At 57.7% G+C, this 20,724-nt stretch overlaps 1 protein-coding gene across 2 annotated transcripts in view; it reads left to right on the forward strand.

Annotated features, from left to right (window-relative positions):
• The window catches only part of ITGB3 (integrin subunit beta 3), a 43,063-nt gene extending 23,003 nt beyond the window's left edge, over window positions 1–20,060 (forward strand). For both annotated transcript variants that reach the window (XM_073325556.2, XM_073325557.2), the window contains exons 4-15: window positions 1,080–1,332; window positions 4,075–4,237; window positions 4,751–4,912; window positions 5,491–5,586; window positions 6,231–6,320; window positions 7,031–7,165; window positions 7,648–8,077; window positions 10,729–10,951; window positions 11,705–11,805; window positions 12,760–12,876; window positions 16,233–16,399; window positions 17,903–20,060. In XM_073325556.2, the coding sequence (XP_073181657.1) occupies window positions 1,080–1,332; window positions 4,075–4,237; window positions 4,751–4,912; window positions 5,491–5,586; window positions 6,231–6,320; window positions 7,031–7,165; window positions 7,648–8,077; window positions 10,729–10,951; window positions 11,705–11,805; window positions 12,760–12,876; window positions 16,233–16,399; window positions 17,903–17,971 (2,006 nt within the window). In that variant the 3' untranslated portion in view covers window positions 17,972–20,060. The remainder of the gene's footprint in view (window positions 1–1,079; window positions 1,333–4,074; window positions 4,238–4,750; window positions 4,913–5,490; window positions 5,587–6,230; window positions 6,321–7,030; window positions 7,166–7,647; window positions 8,078–10,728; window positions 10,952–11,704; window positions 11,806–12,759; window positions 12,877–16,232; window positions 16,400–17,902) is intronic.
• Window positions 20,061–20,724: the final 664 nt, after the last annotated feature.

The raw sequence follows: 20,724 nt of genomic DNA on the forward strand, positions 1-20,724 counted from the left end.
CCAGTCAGGGTCTGTTTAGGTCTCGGGAAGGAGAAAGGCTGCGTCTATTCTATGCAGGTTTGTATCTCGCCATAGTCACCTGAGCGCTTCGCAGTCACGGGCTAAGTGACATGACTAACATCTGTCGTGTGTGGTTTGTTCTTTCTCTCACCTTGGGGGTTTCTGAATGCCTCCTGGGAGGAAAGTTCCCCATCAAAATTTCCATCAGAGTCAGAGAGGCTGCGTCTGCATTCTGCCTGTACCCCTGGGATAACTCAGCGGCTAATGCTCTTTATCTGGAGCAGTGAGGATCTGAGTGAGTCACAGCTCAGACCTAGAGGCTCTGTCCTGAGAGAAGCGAGCGGCATGCTATCTGCACGTGCAGTGCGTGCCCCACAACCATTTGTGCCCAGGGGATGGTTCTGTCTGCCCCCGAACCAAATGCCATCCTCCAAACAGCATGACTTTGCACACACCATGTGCGCCAGTCACGCCGCATGGCGGATACGCATTTTGCATCCAGATTCAGAATCGCATGCCTGACGGAAACTGTCACTGTCACCGCAGTGAGAGGCACATGCTTTTCGTCCCCAGTTCAATCCCTGCTCATGCCCATAATAGATGTTATCACCCAAGGATCAAATTATTTGAGGTCGATTGCAAGGATCATGCCTAGCTAAGGACCCTCTTGCAATATCCATGTGGGAGCCTTAGACCATGCATGCAAGCTCCTTGCACTTTTGCCCATATGGGATAAAACCAGCATATATTTTAGATTATGAGATGGGATTACGATAATCTAGTCTGGCTTCCTGTACAACACAGGCCATGGGACTTCCCAGAATTCATTCCTGTTTGATCCCAAGCACTGTGCCCTTTGCAGTATTACCCCCATTTGTGTTTACCCTTGTCTGTCTCACCAGAGCAGGCTGAGACCCTCCATGGGGCAGAAGACTCCTGTCCAATGAGACAAACACATAGCTTCCATCTGGGTCTGTGAGCTGCGACACCCTGGACAGTTAAACCTCCTTCCATCCCACTGGGATCCATGGGAGATCTCCTACACCTGCTCCTAACCCCGCTGCCGTGTTCCCTTTCAGATGACTCCAGGAACTTCTCCGTCCAAGTGCGCCAGGTGGAGGACTACCCAGTAGACATCTACTACCTGATGGACCTGTCCAATTCCATGAAGGACGATCTCCACAACATCCAGAGCCTGGGCACCAAACTAGCCACTGAGATGCGCAAGCTGACCAGCAACCTGCGGATCGGCTTCGGGGCCTTTGTGGACAAGCCCATCTCGCCGTACATGTACATCTCCCCGCAAGAAGCCATCGACAACCCGTGCTACGAGTAAGTCACAGCCCAGAGGAAGCAGCAGCCATGGTGGCCTGAGCCAACCCCCACTGGAGTCAATGGGAGTCTTTGCATTGACTTCAAATGGGCATTGAGGTCATAGGTGCACAAAGCCAATTGGCTTTATGGCACAAGAATGTCAGTGGGAGACATTCCAGCAGAGCCTCAGCTGGTGTGAATCAAGGGAGCTTCGCTGATTCATGCCTGCAGAGGATCTGGCCCATTGTGTCTAATAGTTGCAGAGAGGGAACTAGGGCTCCTGGGAAGTGCTGGGAGAAGCTTTTTGAGCAAAAATTTTATCAACAGAAAACGCAGATTGGGGTTGACTGAAATACTTCAAGACTTTGTGGCAAATTCGGCAAGTTATTTCAGTCGGGGGGGTGAATTCTGAAAAAATCTAAAGGTTTTTGTTTCGAATTTTATTTCAATTTTATTTTAAAAAAGAAACACACACAAACCAAACAAAACTTTTCGTTCAAGCTGAACTGAAATTTTGTCAGCATTTTTGGTTCACCGAAACCCTTTTTTCTTTTTATTTGGTTCTGCCACTGAACCGAAAAGTCAGCCATACACACAGTTCAGCTCCTGGGTTCTGCTGCTCCCTTGCTGTGGGACCATGGGCAAAAGGTTACATCTTTCTGGCCCTCATGTCCCCGTCTGCAAAAGGAGGAGGATAAAACACTTCAATGTCATTTTTCACCTATAGATTGTCAAGCACCCTTACAGGAGTAAGCTGCCGTTTTATAGAACAGTATTTGTTGTGACGTATTGTTTTCGTCTAGAAACGTCTAGTGATCACAGCCAAGATGCGGCTCTCTTGTGCCTGGCACTATGCAAACCCACACAGTGAGTCACTAACAGCTCTAGGAACAGAATCCAGGAGTCCTGACTCCCGAGCCAGTGCTCTATCCACTCTTCCAAATTGCCAACCTCAGAGGGTTATTGAAGTGTTGATGTGTGGCCTAGTGGATGGAGTACTGCACTGACACTCCGAAAACTGGGACTCTATTTTGGGCCCTGCCTTCCCCTCCCTGTGCCTCAGTTTCCCATCTCTAAAAAGGTGGTAATAATACTGAACTCCTTTGTAAAATACTTGGAGCTCTACTGATGAAAAGTACTAGATAAGAGTCAATTATTATTATTACTGGTCAAGCAGCACAACAGGATAAAGTTTGAAATAGCAGTTTTTGGACACTTTTCAATGATGTCTTCTTGGAAAAGCTAGCTCTACAGCCCACAAGAGGAGATGCTGGTCTTGGCTTCGTCTTAAGTAGCATACAGGAGCTGACTCAAGAAGTGACAGCAGCTGAGGCGCTAAGTAAGAGAGACCGCAAGATAATTAACACAAGAACAAGGGGACAGTCAGCGAAATGAGAAGAGGAGAAATTTAAGACAGGAAAAAGGACGTTTTCACCTTATGTGTTAATAGACTGTGGAACTCTCTGCCACAGGAAGTTGTGGAGGCCAAGAACCTAACAAGACTGAACAAGGGACTGGATATTCATATGGATAACAAGAAGATCCAGAGTTGTTGTAATTAACAACCACCAACATTTTGGAAGGGATATTAGATCTCGTGATTCAAGGCTGAAGCAAATCTATATTACGGCCCAAGATGACACCTAATGTAGGGAAGAGATTATCCCACATCTGCTACTTTACAGTTCTTACCACTTCCTCTGAAGCATTTGGCTCTGGCCACTGTGGAAGGATCCTGGGCTAGATAGACTTTGGATCTGATCCAGCCTGGCTAAAAAAGAGTAAAGTGTCATTACTATTTATTAGAGTTATGTAACTTAGGTATAAGAAATTCACTGTTTCTCCAATTTCCTACTGGAAAAATATATGGCAGGGGGGACGGGGAGGTTTGTCTGATTTTCTTTTTTAAATGACAGAAGATTTAAAAAGAAGATGAAGGTTTAGTGTCACGAAGCCTGCAGTGATTTATTTATTTTTTAAATGTTACGGCCAATGGGTGTTTAAAAACCTACAGGGATGGGCCCATGTCTCTGGCGTTGTGTTACACCATGGCGATCCTGGTGTTTTAGATCCCCCGAAGGGAGCTGCATGCACTCAATGGGGAGTTGATGCCGAACGTGCAGATGGTGTGTGCCAGATTTTCCAAAATTTTCAGGCCCAGCTTTTCAAGCACTCTCCACCCACAAAGGAGGCCTGATTCTCAGACGAGCTCAGCTGTTGTTTTTCTCTTCAGGTTCTTATATCCGTGTCCATCGCCGTGGTATCTGAGCATCTTCCAGAGGTTATTAAGCTATGTGACTGGCATCTGTCAGTCACTGGATCTTTCTCCTTTCCTCTACCAAGGGGGATTTTTCTGTGTAAATTAAATACATCACAAGTGCTGTGTTTATATTCACAAAGGCAGAGTGTGCCTTCCACTCAGAGCGCAGCGCAATTAGGTTTGGTCCCAAGATCCTGCAGGAGTTTCCTCCACAGCCTTGTGCCAGCTGCCCTGCTCGATTGCTCTGTGTCCCCAGGGGGGGTCTCTAACACCCTGCTGTTCCCCTATTGCTAAAGGGGAGCAGTCCCAGCTAGCTGGGAGAAGCGTCCCAGTATGGAATGGAGGGGGGAATACAGAATTGGTTGAAAATCACCGTACCAGTAAGGACACTGCAAGACGCTGTGCGTGCTAGGCAGCAAGGGCGCTGCGCTGTCCACACTCTTGACCTTCCCCTGTGTTGGGGAGCTACAGTACTCCTCTCCATGGTTGCTTCCCCGCAGGATCCACCAAACTTGCCTGCCCATGTTCGGCTACAAACACGTCCTGACGCTCACGGACGAGGTGACCCGCTTCAACGAGGAGGTGCGCAAGCAGAGTGTCTCACGGAACCGCGACGCACCCGAAGGGGGGTTCGATGCCATCATCCAAGCGACCGTCTGTGACGTAAGCACTCTGGCCCGGGGCAGAGAAGGGTCACTAGGTGGGATGCTGTAGGTTGGGCATCTCGCAGTGCGGTGAGGCCAGTGGGATATGCATCAAGAGCAGGTGTGAGGTGCAGGGGGTTGAACGCTGAACGTAGGAATTGGCAGGCTGGCTCAGAACAGAACAGTCTCTGGGACCGGTGCCAGATGCTTCAGAGGAAGGGGCATGGAATCCCAGCTTGGACCATGGAATAACCTGCCCATCAGGGGAAATTCTTCCTGACCCCAAGGCAGTCAGTGCTGCTCATGCCCTGAAGCATCAGGGTGTCCCCCTTATTAATTTGCATCCTTCCTAATCATATCCCACATTTAGGAGTAGCCCATACTTCCTTGCTGGCTTGCCCATGGGGTTGGTCACCCCTGGGAGCTCCAGCTACCAGAGCTCAGGCAGGAACAGTAACGATGGCCTCCGTGGTTGTCCAGCTGTGCTAAGGTATAGAAAAGACTGGGAACCCGCTCCTGTGTTTTGCTGCAGGAGAAGATCGGCTGGAGGAATGATGCTAGTCACCTGCTGGTCTTCACGACAGACGCCAAGACCCACATCGCTCTGGATGGGAGGCTGGCGGGGATCGTCCAGCCCAATGACGGGCAGTGCCACATTGGCAAGGATAATCTCTACTCGGCCTCGACTACACTGGTAAACGCAGGGCCCTGCCTGCGGGTGGCGGGGAGGGAAGTGGGTCCCTATGGAATATGGGAAACCTTCCTGGGTCCTCCGTGCAAACCTGGACACGGGTATGGGACGGGAGTTCCTGGGGAATTTGGCAGGCAGGTAAACAAAATAATAAGATGGGGGGGGGCTTGCGCACGAGAGCACGCGGATAGCTATGTGTAAATGCAGGAGTGTGTGTGTGTAGTTGTGTGTACACATGTGGATGTTCATGGTCCATGTGTGTGCACCTCTGTAAGACAGTAAAGGGAGGATGTGTGCTGATTGCAGGGCTCCCCCAGCCATGTCCCGGGGGAACAGCCTGTGGGATTGGGAAATCCCTACCCGCATGGGACGGCAGAAAGAGGAGGTGCAGGCTGCTGAGGGCAGACAGAGCTCCCACCTCCACACAGGCCTCCGGGGCAGGGAGGGAAGTACAAGCCGGGCCGGCAGGGCCTGGTGAGACGTGTTGTGCGGTGGGGCTGGGGGGGATTAGATGTCTCAGCAGCTGATGCGCCTGCGGAAGGACCAGCCCCCAAGGCCTGACAACTCGTTTCTCCCTCCAGGACTATCCCTCGCTGGGCCTGATGACTGAGAAACTCTCCCAGAAAAACATCAACTTGATCTTTGCCGTGACGGAGACCGTGGTTGGCCTCTACAAGGTGACTGCTCCATGCTGGCGTCCTGGATGCCCCGCCCACAGCCTAGGAAGCTCCGCCCCCAATGGCAGCTCCCTCCCCTCCCCAGCACCTGAAGAGCTCAGCACACCCAGGGCCACCCCACAGGACAGCTGGAGCTGTAAGCCGACCCTCTAGGACATTTGCAGGCAGCCCCCAGGGCCAGGCTGCCTAGAGCCACCCATGGCTGATGAAAGCAGACACTGCGTCTGCCCACAATCTGCTCCCAAGTGGCTAGAAACCCTTTCGCAACCCTTCCCGGGCCTTTAGTGACCCTCAGCTCTCCGGTCTCAGGTTTTATGGCCTGGCCAGTCACCCAGCAAGGCAGCAGCTGAGCCGGGAACAGAGCCCGGCTTTCCTGGCTCCCAGGCCAGAGCTCTGGCCATGGCCTCACACGGCCTGTGTTTGCAAACACGAGGTTTGACCCACCCCTGCCCCGGTGCACAGCTTTGAGCCACATGGCAATTGCCGTCTTGATGCCCCAGGAGAGCAGCGATGCTCTATAAAACTAGTGATCTGAGCTTTGTGCCAGGCCTTGGTACTGAAGCCCTGGCATGCCACGGTCGCCCTGGGCATCGCCCTCTTGCCCTTCCCTAGCGCATCTGGGATGCTGTGTGTTTTCTTGCCAGAACTACAGCGAGCTGATTCCCGGCACCACTGTGGGGACCCTGTCCAGAGACTCCAGCAACGTCCTGCAGCTCATTCTGGAGTCCTATGGGGTGAGTGTGAGCACCGGGGACTCCATGGCCCACGGCGCCTTGGCAAACCCACGGCAGCCTAGGGCATCTCCCAGGGCCGCTGCCTGCAGCAGTTTTGGGGGGTTCCTACTGGGGTCTCCTCACTTGGGAGGAGCCCCGTGTCAGAAGCAGAGCAAAATGGGGGGTGCTTCCACAGGAACTCAGCCCTTAAAGAGGCACCTGCACTTTGGCAACCCCGTCTCACCCCCCGAGCTCCCCGGATCCAGCTGTGAACATCTGCCTTAGTGATGCAAAGAGGAAGCGAGGTCATTCCATTTCCCACCTTGTCCCCTTCCCCTTGGCAGCTGTCTCTCCCCCTCCTCCTGGCAGACAGGCCGGCCCTCTGGTTGATGTCTCGGCAGCAGAGCAAGGACCTTTGGCTAGCAAGCCTTTCCCCAAGTGCACCCCGGGGACATGCGCTGAGCTCGCTGCTCTAGGAGAGCCTCCCTCTCTCCCTAGCAGGTCACCGGTTCCGATCCAGCCCAGGACGGTAGCTGAGAAAAGTTGTCACTATGTGACAGCTTCTTGGTGACTCCTGAGAGATGGAGCTGGCTGGCCCTCTCTGCGTCTCCACAGGCCTGCATCTAACTGCGCTGGGCACTGGGGAGAGCTCCCCACTCCCTGGGCTCGGCTGCCTCCTCTCGATGCCCTTTCCTAAATCCGGGGCGTGCGCTGTTCCTCCCTCTCTCCAGAAAATCCGCTCCAAGGTAGAGCTGGAGGTGCGAGACCTGCCTGAGGAGCTGTCCCTCTCCTTCAACGCCACCTGCCTCAACGACGAGGTCATTCAGGGACTCAAGTCCTGCGTGGGACTCAAGATAGGAGACACGGTGAGTCTTGCCAGCTGGCAGCCTGCTGGGAGGGAGATCATAGAGTCATAGAAGATCAGGGTTGGAAGGGACCTCAGGAGGTATCTAGTCCAACCCCCTGCTCAAAGCAGGACCAATCCCCAACTAAATCATCCAAGTCAGGGCTTTGTCAGGAGCCGGCCCAGCACTCTGGGATCATCCCACGCCCCAGCCCTGGACGCGTTCCCCAGCCTCTGCCCCTGCGGAAGAAGGTCACAGGCTTGTAATGTCTTCCATGGCAGGGCTCTGCTGGGACGAATACAAAAGGGGATGCTACACTGAGCCTGTGGTTCTCTCCGAATGGCTCGCTGCCAGCCTGTGCTGCCCCATGTCACCAGGCAGCGTCGGGTCAAACATGCCTGGAAGGGACTGGCGGCTCTGGGTCTCAGGCCTTGCAGCCAGGTGGCCCCTGCTGTGCTGGGAGCAGCCCTGCCTCAATCGAACCCCGGCGCTTCCCTCCCCAGGTGAGCTTCAGCATCGAGGCCAAGGTGCGGGGCTGCCCCCAGCAGCGGCAGAAATCCTTCACTATCAAGCCCGTGGGCTTCAAGGACAGCCTGACGGTGGTGGTGAACTTCGACTGCGACTGTGCCTGCCAGCAGCACGCCGAGCCCGACAGCCCCGCCTGCAACCAGGGCAACGGCACCTTCGAGTGCGGCGTCTGCCGCTGCTACCAGGGCCGGCTGGGCTCCCGCTGCGAGTGCTCCGAGGAGGAGTACAGCCCCGCGCAGCAGGACAACTGCAGCCCCGGCGCGGGGCAGCCCCTGTGCAGCCAGCGGGGCGAGTGCCTCTGCGGCCAGTGCGTCTGCCACACCAGCGACTTCGGCAAGGTGACCGGCAAGTACTGCGAGTGCGACGACTTCTCCTGCGTCCGCTTCAAGGGCGAGATGTGCTCGGGTGAGTGGCGCCATCCCAGCACCAGCCCCCTGGCCCTGGCCTGCTGAGGGGAGCTCGGAGGGGTGGGGAGTTCCCTCGGCTGTGCTCTCCCCGTCCGTATTAGCACCGAGCCGGTGCTGGGCCTAAGATGCCGGGAGTCATCCAAGATCCGACGGCAGCTCCCCTAAGGAAAAGGGGGGCTCACTCTGATTGGACTCCAGCTTGTGTCATTCCACACGGACTGCCTAAAATTCCAGGTGCAGTTGGATGCAGGGTGTCTATTGTTGTACAGAGCTGTGTAGCAGCTGCCAGGTCCCACCCCAGAGGTGGCTGCATTTCAGTGGCTTAACCTGAGCAGATGGCAGGAGGATGGCAGGCCTGAGGAGACCCCTTGCAGCAGGGCAGGCTGGCCCCAGTCGCCTTGCTCCCCCTTCTTGAGCCAGCTGGGTTAACACCACATCTGTTTATTTCCCTTGGAGCTTCTCACGGAAGCAGCCAAGCAAAGCTGAGCAGAGTTCACAGAGGGAGTAGGCAGACAGCCTGACTCAGAACAGCATGTCCCGAAAGGGGGCCAGCGAGCCCCTGCCCAGCTCCCCTCTGCGCAGGCTCCCTAAACGCTGGGAGATGCACACACAGCTTACTCCAGAAAGAGCCCCCGCCCAGCGAGAGGAGCCTTGGCCCATTCCATCAGCAGGTTCAAACCCATGACATCCCCAGGGGGCCCAGGTGGCAGGAGAGGGGGCAGCCACTTGACCCAGCAGCACTCAGGGAAATCCCCAGATCCCCCAAGAGGCTTTACCCCTTCCCAGGCACCGGGCCCTAGGGCGCAGACCTTGGGGGTTCCCATAAGGTCCCTGGGGACTGGTCTGTGTCTGAACCACCTTGCGTGGGGGAGACAGTGCCTCAGGAGAGCTGGCTCTGCCCCTTCCCAGCCCAGTGTTTGCCCACCCCCCTTGCTGAACTGAGCCCCCCCCGAGGTGGATTCCCCACTGGGCTCCTGTCCCTAGCACACCCAGCACCTCTGTTGCTTTCTGCTCTGACCACAGCATTGCCTAACCCCCCCCTCCCTTCCGGGCCTCCTTATCCGCAGTTATTGCAGTGCAGGTGGGAGGAGCAGGCCTGTTTTTCCCTAGTGAGCCCTCCAGATCTTCCAGGGCAATGGGAGAGTGTCCCGGTGACTCACAGCAATAAGTGTGCTCAGCTGGAAGGACTGGCTCCCCGCCCCCCCCACTGTATTCACTCTGGGCCAGTTCGTCACACTCTTCCCTGCTTGTTGTGCAATGCAATGGCTCCGGATGTTTGGCCTGAGACAGGGGGCCAAGCTGGTTATCAGAGACAGGGGGCCAAGCTGGTTATCAGGACGATGACAAATTGATGACACCCAACAAACAAACAAGCCATGGGGAGGAAGGAGGTGAGTGGGCGGTTTATCACCCAGACAGGGGTCTGTCATTCCGGGGGAGAGGGTAGCAGTGTAAAAGCCCCATAGTGGGCGGGGGGGCAGCCTATGGAGGGCCTGCTCTTAGTCACACTGCTGTGAATCTGGAGTCAATCCGGAGTCACTCTAGTAGGGGCCGAGAAGTTAATGAGATCAGCTGAAAGGCTCATGGGTGGGGCTGGTCTGTATCTCACACTGCTCCACCTTCCCCACTCTCTTGGTGCTTGTTGTGAAATTAAAATGGGGGCGAGAGGAAAGTTTATACCGACGTCCCTCTCTCGGATGCCTTGTGCCAGCTCCCAGGCACCTGTCGGGCTACGTCTGCACCCCCGCAGCTTAACCGTCCTCCCTCCTTCCTGACCCACAGGACCCACTGCTCTTCCAGCCTGGGGCTCCCTGCATATAGCTCTCCTGACACCTTTCTGGCCAGTTTTCCTGACTCATCCCTAGTTTCCCATTATCTAAAAAGTGACACATTCAGTCTGTCCAGCAGCGACGCTGCACCCGGGGCTGAGCAGAAACTGCAGCCCTGGACAGTTTTCCCAAGGAAAGCCTAACTGAGGGGCTGCGGTCCTGCTCCCAACCGCAGCAACCAGCAGAATTTCCCAGGGTTCCAATGAGGGCCAGGGCCGGGGGGGCTTGTGCTGGCTTTGCTGTGGATCCAGCACTCCAGCTAGGTTTGCTGGGATCTTTGGGGCCAGAACCCAACCCCATGAGCCACACAGCCCCAGGCTTGGAGAGGATTTGAACCTGGGTCTCCGTTTTGCAGCACGAGTCCCAGTTCAGAGAACCTGGGTCTGTTTCCGGAGCAGCCCTACCCAAGGAGAGGCCCTAGGACTTAGGGGTCAGGGGAGGAAATGAGCAAGAGTCAAGATTTCCAACCAAGTGTCTCTTTCGCTTTCGAGGCTCATTCCAAACTGACAGAGAAAACCCCCGTGGCCCAAACTCAGTGCTCCCTGACCGCTGCCTCTCGCCATCCCAGGGGGACCAGACTGGGGCAGAGTCCCAAGCAGCTTTGCAATGAGCTGCAGAGTTCAGATCCCAGTGGGGTGGTTTGTTTTACAAAGGGCCAGGCTAACATGCATCGCAACGTTAGGGGGCGTCAACAGGTGTGGCTGCCCAAGTCAGGACTAGCATGGGGTGCTGCAGGCCAGGGTAAGGTGGCAAAGCTGCTGGGGGGGAAACCTAGGTGGGGGCCTGCAGTCACTCCTGACGCCCTTGCGTTGGCCCGCAGGCCACGGGCAGTGCAGCTGTGGGGACTGCCTGTGCGACTCGGACTGGATGGGGGACTACTGCAACTGCACCACCCGCACCGACACCTGCATGTCCGGCAACGGTCTGGTGTGCAGCGGGCACGGCCTCTGCCAGTGCGGGAAATGCGAGTGCACCCAGGCCGGCTCCTACGGGGACACCTGCGAGAAGTGCCCTACCTGCCCTGATGCTTGCACCATCAAGAAGTGAGTGGGGCTGGGGGCAGAGTGTGTAATTCCTGGCCTGGGGAACACTGCTGCTGACAGGCAGGGCAGGGCCCGAGGCGGCACCCAACTCAGACAAGCTCATCACACCCACGCCTGGCGGTGCTCGCTGGGGTTCCGGGCTGCAGGCATCTCAGCAGGTGGACCTGGCGTGGGCTCAGGGCATGGGTCCCGGTGGCACCGCAATGGGAAGCGTCTGCCCCAGAAGAAGGCTGAGCTCTAGACTTTGTGGGATGCTGTGGCTGCAGTCTGGGGCGGGGAGGAGGCAGGTTTGTGAGACCCTGATGCCAAAAGGCAGCTAATCTTCCAGCGTGAAATCAGGGTGGATGCAGGGCAAAGGGTCGCTCCTCTGTGGGAGAGTCAGAATCAGGGTCCCCCTCCCTGGGATCCCTGCGGGAAGCCTCCATGCACTCAGGGGCTTGGCAGGAGGCAGGGTCAAGACCAGTGGCCGTGTCAGGGGCCAGGCCCCATCGGGGAGCACAGGGGATCCCCACTGGGAATGGAGGTGCTGGGAAGCAGGGACATAGGATAGGGGAACAATGTGAAGCAGATGGGGGGGACCCTTCTCCCCTCCCCTTCTCCATTTGGCAGAGCTGCTTCAGGGATCCTGCGGGAGCCCCCAGCTGTGAGTCTGATTTTTGAGCCCCAAACCCAAAGGCTTCCCAGGGAGCCCTGGAGCTGACTGTAGCATCCACTGATGTTCCTGTCCTTTGTCACTTTTCTCCTCCTCCTCAGGGAGTGCGTGGAGTGTAAGAAGTTTGAGAGGGGGACCCTGACAGAGCAGCAAACCTGCAGCCGCACCTGCCGGGACGAGATCCAGGAAGTGCAGGAACTCGGTGAGCAAGGGAGGAGCTGGGCTGTCAGCCGGAGTCTTGGACGCCTGGCAGGGCAGTGGATCATCAGCGTTTGTCACCGCGAGTGCTGGGGAGGGAGGCAACATACAGCAGATGTAAACTGCTGGAGGCTGGCAACAAGATCTCTGGGAGCCAGAGCTTTCCCTTTGAGTCAGAGCCAGGAAACCGGAGCCAGAATCCAAACCGATGCTCCAGGCAGAGGCCACCCGCTGCAGGGCCTGCAAGACGAGACGCTAAAGGCTGCTTGTTCCTGGGGGGACTCACTGGGGCTGTATAAAGATGCCCCGCACAGTGAGGTACAAATGCATGCCAGCTGGTTGGTAAGCCTGCAGGCAGGCGAGCTGAACTGGGCACGCTAGCGAACGTTCGACGCACCTGACCTCCACTCGGCCACCTGCCTAATGCAGCCGGAGCTCAGCATCCTGCCCGCTGAGCATCATCCCCGCCCCCTCCCCTCCCAGCGTGCCCAGCCCCAGCCTCCTTTCCCTGGGCGCTGGCCAGGAAAGCGAATACAGAGCTGGGGCCCCATCCCACTCCCGTTGAGCTCTGTGGGAGGTGGGCCCTGCCATCCGTAAGAGCAGCATCAGGACATGGTGGGTGCCCCTTGGGATTTCACACCTTGCTTGGACACACCCAGCCAGCGCCGGGATCCTGGTGCCCATGCAGCAGCGGTCGCTCTGAGCAGCGGGTCCGGGGCTCTCGGTAATAACCCCAGTGCTGAGGTGCGGCTTGGGGATCTCAAGGCAGGGTTCAGCTCCTGTTTTAGCCTGGGCCCTGGCCCAACATAGGCTTGACTTTCTTCCTCGTTTAGACAAAGCCTCCGGGGGAACTCACAGGCCTGGCCTCAGCTTCACTGTCTGTCCAGCTAGGCAGCATCTGTTAACCCCACCCGGGGCGCACGGTTTGGGCTGACGGCCTCTCCTTCGCCCCCCGCAGGTGACACTGGTAAAGACGCAGTGAACTGCACCTACAAGGATGAGAACGACTGTGTGGTGCGGTTCCAGTATTATGAGGACTCCAGCGGGAAATCCATCCTTTATGTCGAGGAGCCAGGTGAGACAGGGAGCGAGCGATAGCCCAGGAGGGTTAGCCCCCGGGCTGGCCCTGCCACTGGGAGCGGAGATACGCAGCCAGGCGTCCCTGAGGAGCCCAGCTTCTGGATGGGATCTCTGCAGGGCAGGTCAGCTGCCCTTGGCTCTGTCCAGCCTGGACAGCTGCTTCCTCTCCGTGGGGGGTGTCTAGCCTGTGATCACAGGGCGGGACTGCAGCCTGAGCTGACCGAGTTTGAATCCCGCTAGCAGTGAAGCTGCGCCAGCTGCAGAGCCCTGGGTGCTGGGCGGGTTTGTACAGCTCCGGACCCAAGCTGCTTTCATGCCCTGTGATCACAGGCTGGACATGCCCTAGGAGTAGACAGCAGCTTGGCCAAGGATAATAGGCAGGGTGTGAATTTCAGCCCAGGCCTATTCCATACGGTGGTGGGAGGTTTATGGCACACTGCAGGGACAGGACCTGAGCTGCTGGGGTGTAGGTTTCATGCTCCCCTTTCTTCCTTGAACCCATCCCCCTGCCATTCACTGTCTCTAGAGAAGCACCCAGTGCAGCCAGTGGGAATTCACCCAGGAATTGGGGAGGAGTTGGCATCCGGTGCCCCGGTGGCTGCTCCGTTGGTTGTCCAGCTCTTCTGGGGGCTCCTCTCCCCGCCTGCTGCCCTCTCCCCCTTTTGGTTAATTCTCTGTCCTGCATCTGCCTTTTATCCTAATCCACTTCTGAGACACCCCCCCTTCACCCTTGGCCAGGAGACACAGGTCCCTGGCTCATGACAGAATTGGAGACAGGCCCAGATCCAGCCCACTGGCCAAGATCTGAATTCAGGATGCCACCAACAAACTGGCGATCGGCCCCAATGGGTTCTCCAGGGAGGTGGGGTCCAGCACACATGGGGGCTGCACAGGAAGTCTCCCCATGGCTGGGTGATGTGGATTTAATTTCTAAAGGCAACAGGCATTCTAATGAATAAAGCAAGAGCCAGGGGGTCAGGACAGCTCGGTTCTAGTCTTATTTATATGACAGTAGTGCCTAACAGAGGGGGTGTGTGTCTGTGTTTATACCCCTCCGAGGGAAGTGCCAGAACATGTTGTTTCCCAATGCTAACTATGAGCGTACTCAGAGTCCTAATGCTGCTGGGCGTTGTTGGGAAATCTCAGGGACTAGCACCAACCAATTAGCCCACATTGCATGCCAGCATCTGCCCCGTGGGTGGCAAATAGCCTTTCCTTGCCCTGGGGCTACAGGCCCTTCTGTTCTCGGATGCTTCCCTGGCTGTTTTCTGAGGCTGAATATGATGAACTGAAACGATTCTGCCTCGTGTTTGGCAGCCCCGGCTCAGGAGCGGCTTTGGGCCAAAGTAGCTGGAGCCCAGGTGGACTCTGGTCTCCGTCACACAGTTGTGAGCTTCCACGCTTCACGCTGCCGGGAGAGCGAGACCCATCCCCTTGCGTTCAGAAAATGCAACCGAAACATGAGGAACAGAACAAAGAACCTCTGTGGACACGATCCATTTCCTCCTCCAGGCCCTATTCATACAGACTGGCCCCAGGTCCGGCAGCTTCCCCAGATGTCCGGGGCGGGGGGAAAGCCTCGGCACCTCTCAGGCTTTGGACCCCCTTGGGGTCTGCTGCGGCCTCTCTCTGCCAGTGCGACCAGCCCCTGGGGGATACCTGGCTGACCGGCCTTAGGCCAAGAGAACGGCATGGTAGGAGCAGGCCGGAGCACCCTGCACTGGGGGAGCAGACAGGCTGAGCCTCTGCATGTTAGACTAGCCGCGGGGACTGCCCGAATGTACACCAGGGAGCAGGATTTAAAGCCGCCGTTTGCCTGTCCTGGCTGGTGCGGCTCGGACGCGGGGCCTGGCCGTCTGAGAGGTCTGAGTGAGAACCTGACTAGATTGTTCCTTGTTGTTTCACGCCATTCAGCACAGAGACTTCCTGTCTCCATCTCCCTGTGCTTTGCTCAGCACGTCCCTGCAGCCAGCGTGGGCTGCAGAGACCAGACGTCCCCTCTGCACGGCCCTGCCTGGTCTCCACAGCTCAGTACTATGGGCGCACGTCGGGGAGCCGAGCTCGGGAGAGACCTCGCCCTGTCCAGAGAACGCCTGGGGCTCCCTAGCTTTGCAGTGACCCCTCTGCACTGCAGCGTAATCTGGGGGAGCCTCAGGGCTCTTTCGGCCCCAGCCTGGGCATGGACAGAGGCATGTCCCCTGTACAGAAGGGGTATAACACCAGGTCCCACGCAGATCCGCAAGCAGGAGGCAGCCACTGCCCTGGCGCATCCCATTGTAGGGGGCCACCAGCAACCCCAAGCTTTTCCCCGAAGGCTTTGAAAAGCAGCCGCCAGCTGTAATTACAGTCAGGCTGCCGAGGGCTGGGCTGGGCCCGGCAGACAGGAGGGCAAGGGTGGCTCAGGTTTGTTTGGGTTGCGTGCTGCGTCAGAGCCTGGGGAGCGGGTGTGTCCCCTCCTCCGTCAGACACGGACACGCCCAGAGGTGTTAGCAGATGCCACAGGGCACATAGCCAGCCAGCTCAGCGCAGGGGAGGGGTGCGGAGGAGGGAGCTTCAGACAGATCGAAGCACGAGCAAAGTCGCAAGAACTGCGGCCCGTCAGTGGGTGCTAGAGGCCAGCTACTCTGCTCCCAGCCCCGGAGCCCTGGATTTGCCCATCAGATGTGTGGAGGAAAGCAGGTTAACGAGAGGGGACCAGCTGGCTTGAGGACAGGGGAGGTCCCAGCCCGATGTACGACCTGGCCCCTGTTCTGAGAGCATCAGGGCACCTCCCAGTCTGTATCACGGTCGCCCTCCCAGCACCCCGGGAGCCAGGGCACGGATCCCCGTTACAGTCGGGGCAGGGAGGCTCAGGGACCTGCAGGTCTGTCCCCGCTGCCACATGCCGCGTTCCTTGCATTTCTAGCTGCGTGATGTGAAGCCAGCATACGACACTTGACTGGGAATATCTGCCCTTTGAAGGCGGTGTCCTCCTCTCCCCACTCCGCCCTGGTAGACCCTAGCATAGAGAGCCCTGCCCCTGGCCCTGCCGACACGTTGGCTGGGGCGTTCAAAGGAGCCAAAGGGAGCGAGGGTGCATTGCAGGGGGATTTGGGTGCTCAGGCCCCTTTGAAAACCTCACCTGTCGGCCCAAGAATAACGCAGTGGGGATGCTCATGTGCTTCAGTGCAGGAGGCTCTGGCCCTGTGCGTGGGCGAGCGATGCGGCCCTCTAGTAGCACAGGATAAGAGACCTGCTACTGCTGCTGGCCGAAGGCGTTCTTCTGTTGCTTAGCTGCGTGGAGGAGCTGCAGGATATGCACTGGGTTAAGCAGGCAATGGCCGAGCACTAATTCCCTCCTTCCCTTGCCAGACTGTCCCAAGGGGCCAGACGTCCTGATGGTTCTGCTCGTGGTGGCAGGAGCCATCCTGCTCATCGGCCTGGCCGCCTTGTTCATCTGGAAGCTCCTGATCACCGTCCACGACCGGCGGGAGTTCGCCAGGTTCGAGGAAGAGAGGGCACGGGCGAAATGGGACACGGTAAGAGTCGGGTGGGCAGCCTGCTCCTCTCCCTCCGTCACGGTGTGTTGGGGTGACTGTGCTCGGCTGCTGTGCCCCGCCCCCCTCTGTCAGATGCCCTGGGTGTCTGGGCCTGGCGGGTCAGAGGGGACCGGGGTAGGTCCTGAGAAGCCAGGAGATGCTCTGCAGGAAGGGTGCTGGGAGGGGAAGATCAAGAGCCTTGGGGAGGGAGAGCCCAAGTCTGGCTACAGGGCACTGCCCTCCGGACACATGCCAGTCAGCAGGGCTGCACGTGTGCAGGAGAGAATGTCCCAGTGGCCTCCCCCGTCCCCTGAGCACTCGTCCCCAGCACGTCCTTCTGACTCACTCTCCTCCTGCTTTTCCATCCCTGCGAGCGGCCCAGCACGGCTGGAAAGGCTGAGACACATGGAGTGCGGGGAATTCAGCACCAAAGGGGGACGGGGGGCGGCTGGGTCTGTGGAAGGTCTCCCCACCCCCCTTGTTCCCCCACTGCATGGTTCAAGGCAGCACTGCACCTTTCCAGGGGCCCCCGGCAGGGCATGAGCGTCTGATGACATTCTTAGGCCCCGTTCTTTGAAATGCAGCGGTGCTGATAACAATGACACTGTCCTCCTTGGCTAGAGCCAGACACTGGGCAAAACTCACTGCACACAGCGCTGACCTGCTAGCCCAGCCCCGGGCTCCCCACACCCAGCTCTACCGGTGCCCCTCACTCCCGACCCACAGCCCCCTGCTACCCCAGCCCCGGGCTCCCCACACCCAGCTCTGCCAGCCTGCAGTGCCAGTGCCCCTCAGTCCTGGCGTGCAGCCCTTGATCCCTTCCAGGCCGACACAGCCCTGTTTGAACAGGGTGGCGAAGTGGAGAAATGTCCCTGAGGGCGAGGCTTCGGCATTCTCTTTGGCTGACCCCTAGGGAGGATTTGAACTGGTGGAGAGAGGCTGCTGCAGTCTGGGCCCCTGTCTGTTGGCACACAGGCACTAGAATGAGACATCAGAGAGTGAGAGGGAACCTGTGTCCTCCTCTCCATTTGAAATTACCCAGCCCCTTTCTTACCAGTGCTTGGGACCAGGGGGCTGAGGTTATGGGTCAGATTTCCAACCGAGCGCAGCGCCCGGGTAGGCAGAGATATTGCCCAGGGTTCTGCACACAAATCTGGCTGTGTCAGGATGGGAGCAGATGGTGCTGAGCCCATCTGGAAATCAGGCCCCAGCCGGGCACGCTCAGAACGGACCCTAACTCTGCTCCCCGAAATTCTTCAATTACCCAGCATGCTCTAGCAGTGAGGGCACTGGAGTGGGGCCCTGGAGACCAGGGTTCTAGTCCCAGCTCTGCTACTGACCCGCTCTGTGTCCTGGGGCCAAAGGGCTCTGGGCCAAAGGGCTCTGGGCCTCAGTTTCCCCATTTATAAAGGAGAGATGATGCTATTTACCTTCCCTTGGTGCCTTGCGGCCTGCTGGTGAGCAGGGCTGTGTGGCGTGACGTCCGTTGTGTTTCTGTTACAGGCCAACAACCCCTTATACAAAGGCGCCACCTCCACCTTTACTAACATCACATACCGCGGGAATTCGTAAGGAGGCCCGCCTTCCCCGGCGCCGGCCCTGGGATCCGCTCCAGTGCTGGAGCATTTCATGGTTACAGAAGAGCCGGTGTGGGTGTGTCTGTATAATTTAATGATGATCCCTCAGGCTGGGGCCAAGGACTTGGCGTCTGTGTCACTTCACTGTGTCACAGGGCCGGGCCTCTCCAGCCACGCCACTGTCCCATCGTTACCTCGGCGTGCCCAGGGGAGGCCTGCCCTTCTGCACATGGAACAAGGAGAAGTCGGCCTCGCCACGGCGTGCGTGCGGGCCGACCCGCAGGGACTGGGAGCTCCGTTCGAGATGGGAGTGTTCGTGGCTGAGTCTGATGGAGGATGGACGAGAACAGCGCGGCCTCAGCCCATCTCCCTGCCTTTCTCCAGCCCGGAAGGAAAAGCTCTGAATGGCCTTCTTCCCCATGCGGGGCACGTCCTGCACACGACTAGCCCAGCCTGGGTGCAGGACCCGCCTCCCCGACTGGGCAGTGCTGCTCCCCTCCTGGCCCGCTAGCAGAAAGCGCTGCCCTGGAGGGACGCCGGACCTGCTCCCACAGTGGGCCACTGGCCCAGTGCTCTTTGCAGTCACAGGCTCTTGACTCTGGTCTGGCTGCTTCCTAGGAAGGTAGAAACCATGCAACCCCCACGAAGGCCCTGGCCAGGCCGTGCGCTGCTTCCTCGCCCCGCACCGCCTCACGTTTGTACACAAAGCAGATGATTGTAGCATCCACTCTGCCAGTGCCCCAGCGGCTCCCTGACCCCGGGGGCAGGTTGGCTGCGTGCTGGGCCGAGGCCCCTGTGTCAGTTCTCACCCCTGTGACACAGGGGAACACAACGGGGTGTGACACCAGCTCTCCCCGGACCTGCCCCACCCCAGCCTAGATCCACCAGGGTTTCCAACCCACAGCAAGCAGCCAACAGACCTGGTGTGTCACACAGGGCCACTCAGGTCCCCACCACCCCGTGCCTCGGTTTCCCCCTCTGTACCATGATGCTGATGCTCCTTTGCAATCAAGCGCTGGGAAGTGCTAGATAGTGGTAATGCAAAGAAACGAATAAGGGGCACTCCAGCCACTAGCGTGGGGCCAAATTCCCCCCAGGTGTCACTGCAAGGAAGTGGGACACTGGGGAATTGGCCTCTGGGACACAACCTCTTATCTCTCTCTCTGGAACAGCAGCCAAAGATTGGGGGGACCTTCCTGCTGAGGGGCTAGCGTAAGAGACGCGGGCTCAGGGCTCCCAGGTTCTCCTCCTGCTTCAGCCACTAGCTCCCTGCATGACTTTGGCTGTGCCATGCCAGGCCTCAGTTTCCCCATCTGCCAAAAATGGGTCTCCTGGCCCGTACCTACCTCCCTGGTGGCTTGCGAGGCTTTGTGAGTGAATGTTAAAGTGCTTTGAGATCCTCAGCTGAGCAATGTTCCAGCCAGGATACGTGAGATTGTCACTCCCACCAGTGGTTTTGTGGGGCAAGGGAAGGGGGAACGTCGTCAGCTTTCCAAGCCCGAGCTAGGGAGCAAATTCCCCTCCTTGCAGGACAGCGGCCAAGGCCTGTTTTTGGGTCGTGCCTGGAACCCGCGCTGCCCACGAGTTCTTGGTGGCTACTCTGCAGATCAAGCAGCAGCAGAGTCAGACACGCTGCCCCCTGCCCTGGATGGGCACCAGCACTGCCCCCTCCTGCCAGGGCAAGGAGCTACCCCACAGCTCTTCCCTCCTGAGCGGCTGCAACCCAGGTGCCCAGAGCCTGCAGCACAGGGCAGGGATGGCTGGCACCCATGCCCAGCTCCACTTTAGCTACTGTCTGCTCCCTTTGGCATCTAGACTACGTCAACCCAGGATAGTCGCGAGGTGCCCCCTGACCTCCCAGACGCACCTGCAGGGGCATGGGGGTGGAGCTCTGATGCCAGCTGGCTGCCCCTTTGAGAACAAGGGTAAGATCCCAAGGGCTGGGGAGAGGAGGGGAGTTTGGGTCTGTCTCCTACATGGCGCGAACTCCAGAACTGATCACAAACGAGCCCAGGGCGCAACTGAGATCAGCCCAACCTCAGACTTTACATACAGCACCGAATAAAAAAGTTTTGCACTATCAAGGGCTTCCAAGCGTGTCTGGTCTTTGGCTGCAGGCTGTGGGGGCAGTGCCCGGCGACAGCGGTAATGGCTGGTATCTCCTGCGGGTGGCTGCTGACAGTTTCAGCAAATTGGAAAGTGGGAGGGGAATGGGTTTGCATTAGAATCATAGAATATCAGGGTTGGAAGGGACCTCAGGAGGTCATCTAGTTCAACCCCCTGCTCAGAGCAGGACCGATCCCCAATTAAATCATCCCAGCCAGGGCTTTGTCAAGCCTGACCTTAAAAACTTCTAAGGAAGGAGATTTCACCACCTCCCTAGGTAACACATTCCAGTGTTTCACCACCCTCCTAGTGAAAAAGTTTTTCCTAATATCCAACGTAAATCTCTCCCACTGCAACTTGAGACCATTACTCCTTGTTCTGTCATCTGCTACCACTGAGAACAGTCTAGAGCCATCCTCTTTGGAACCCCCTTTCAGGTAGTTGAAAGCAGCTATCAAATCCCCCCTCATTCTTCTCTTCCGCAGACTAAACATCCCCAGTTCCCTCAGCCTCTCCTCATAACTCATGTGTTCCAGTCCCCTAATCATTTTTGTTGCCCTCCACTGGACTCTTTCCAATTTTTCCACATCCTTCTTGTAGTGTGGGGCCCAAAACTGGACACAGTACTCCAGATGAGGCCTC

Source organism: Lepidochelys kempii, chromosome 27 (assembly GCF_965140285.1).
Source record: "Lepidochelys kempii isolate rLepKem1 chromosome 27, rLepKem1.hap1, whole genome shotgun sequence".
NCBI classification, from domain to species: Eukaryota; Metazoa; Chordata; order Testudines; family Cheloniidae; genus Lepidochelys; species Lepidochelys kempii.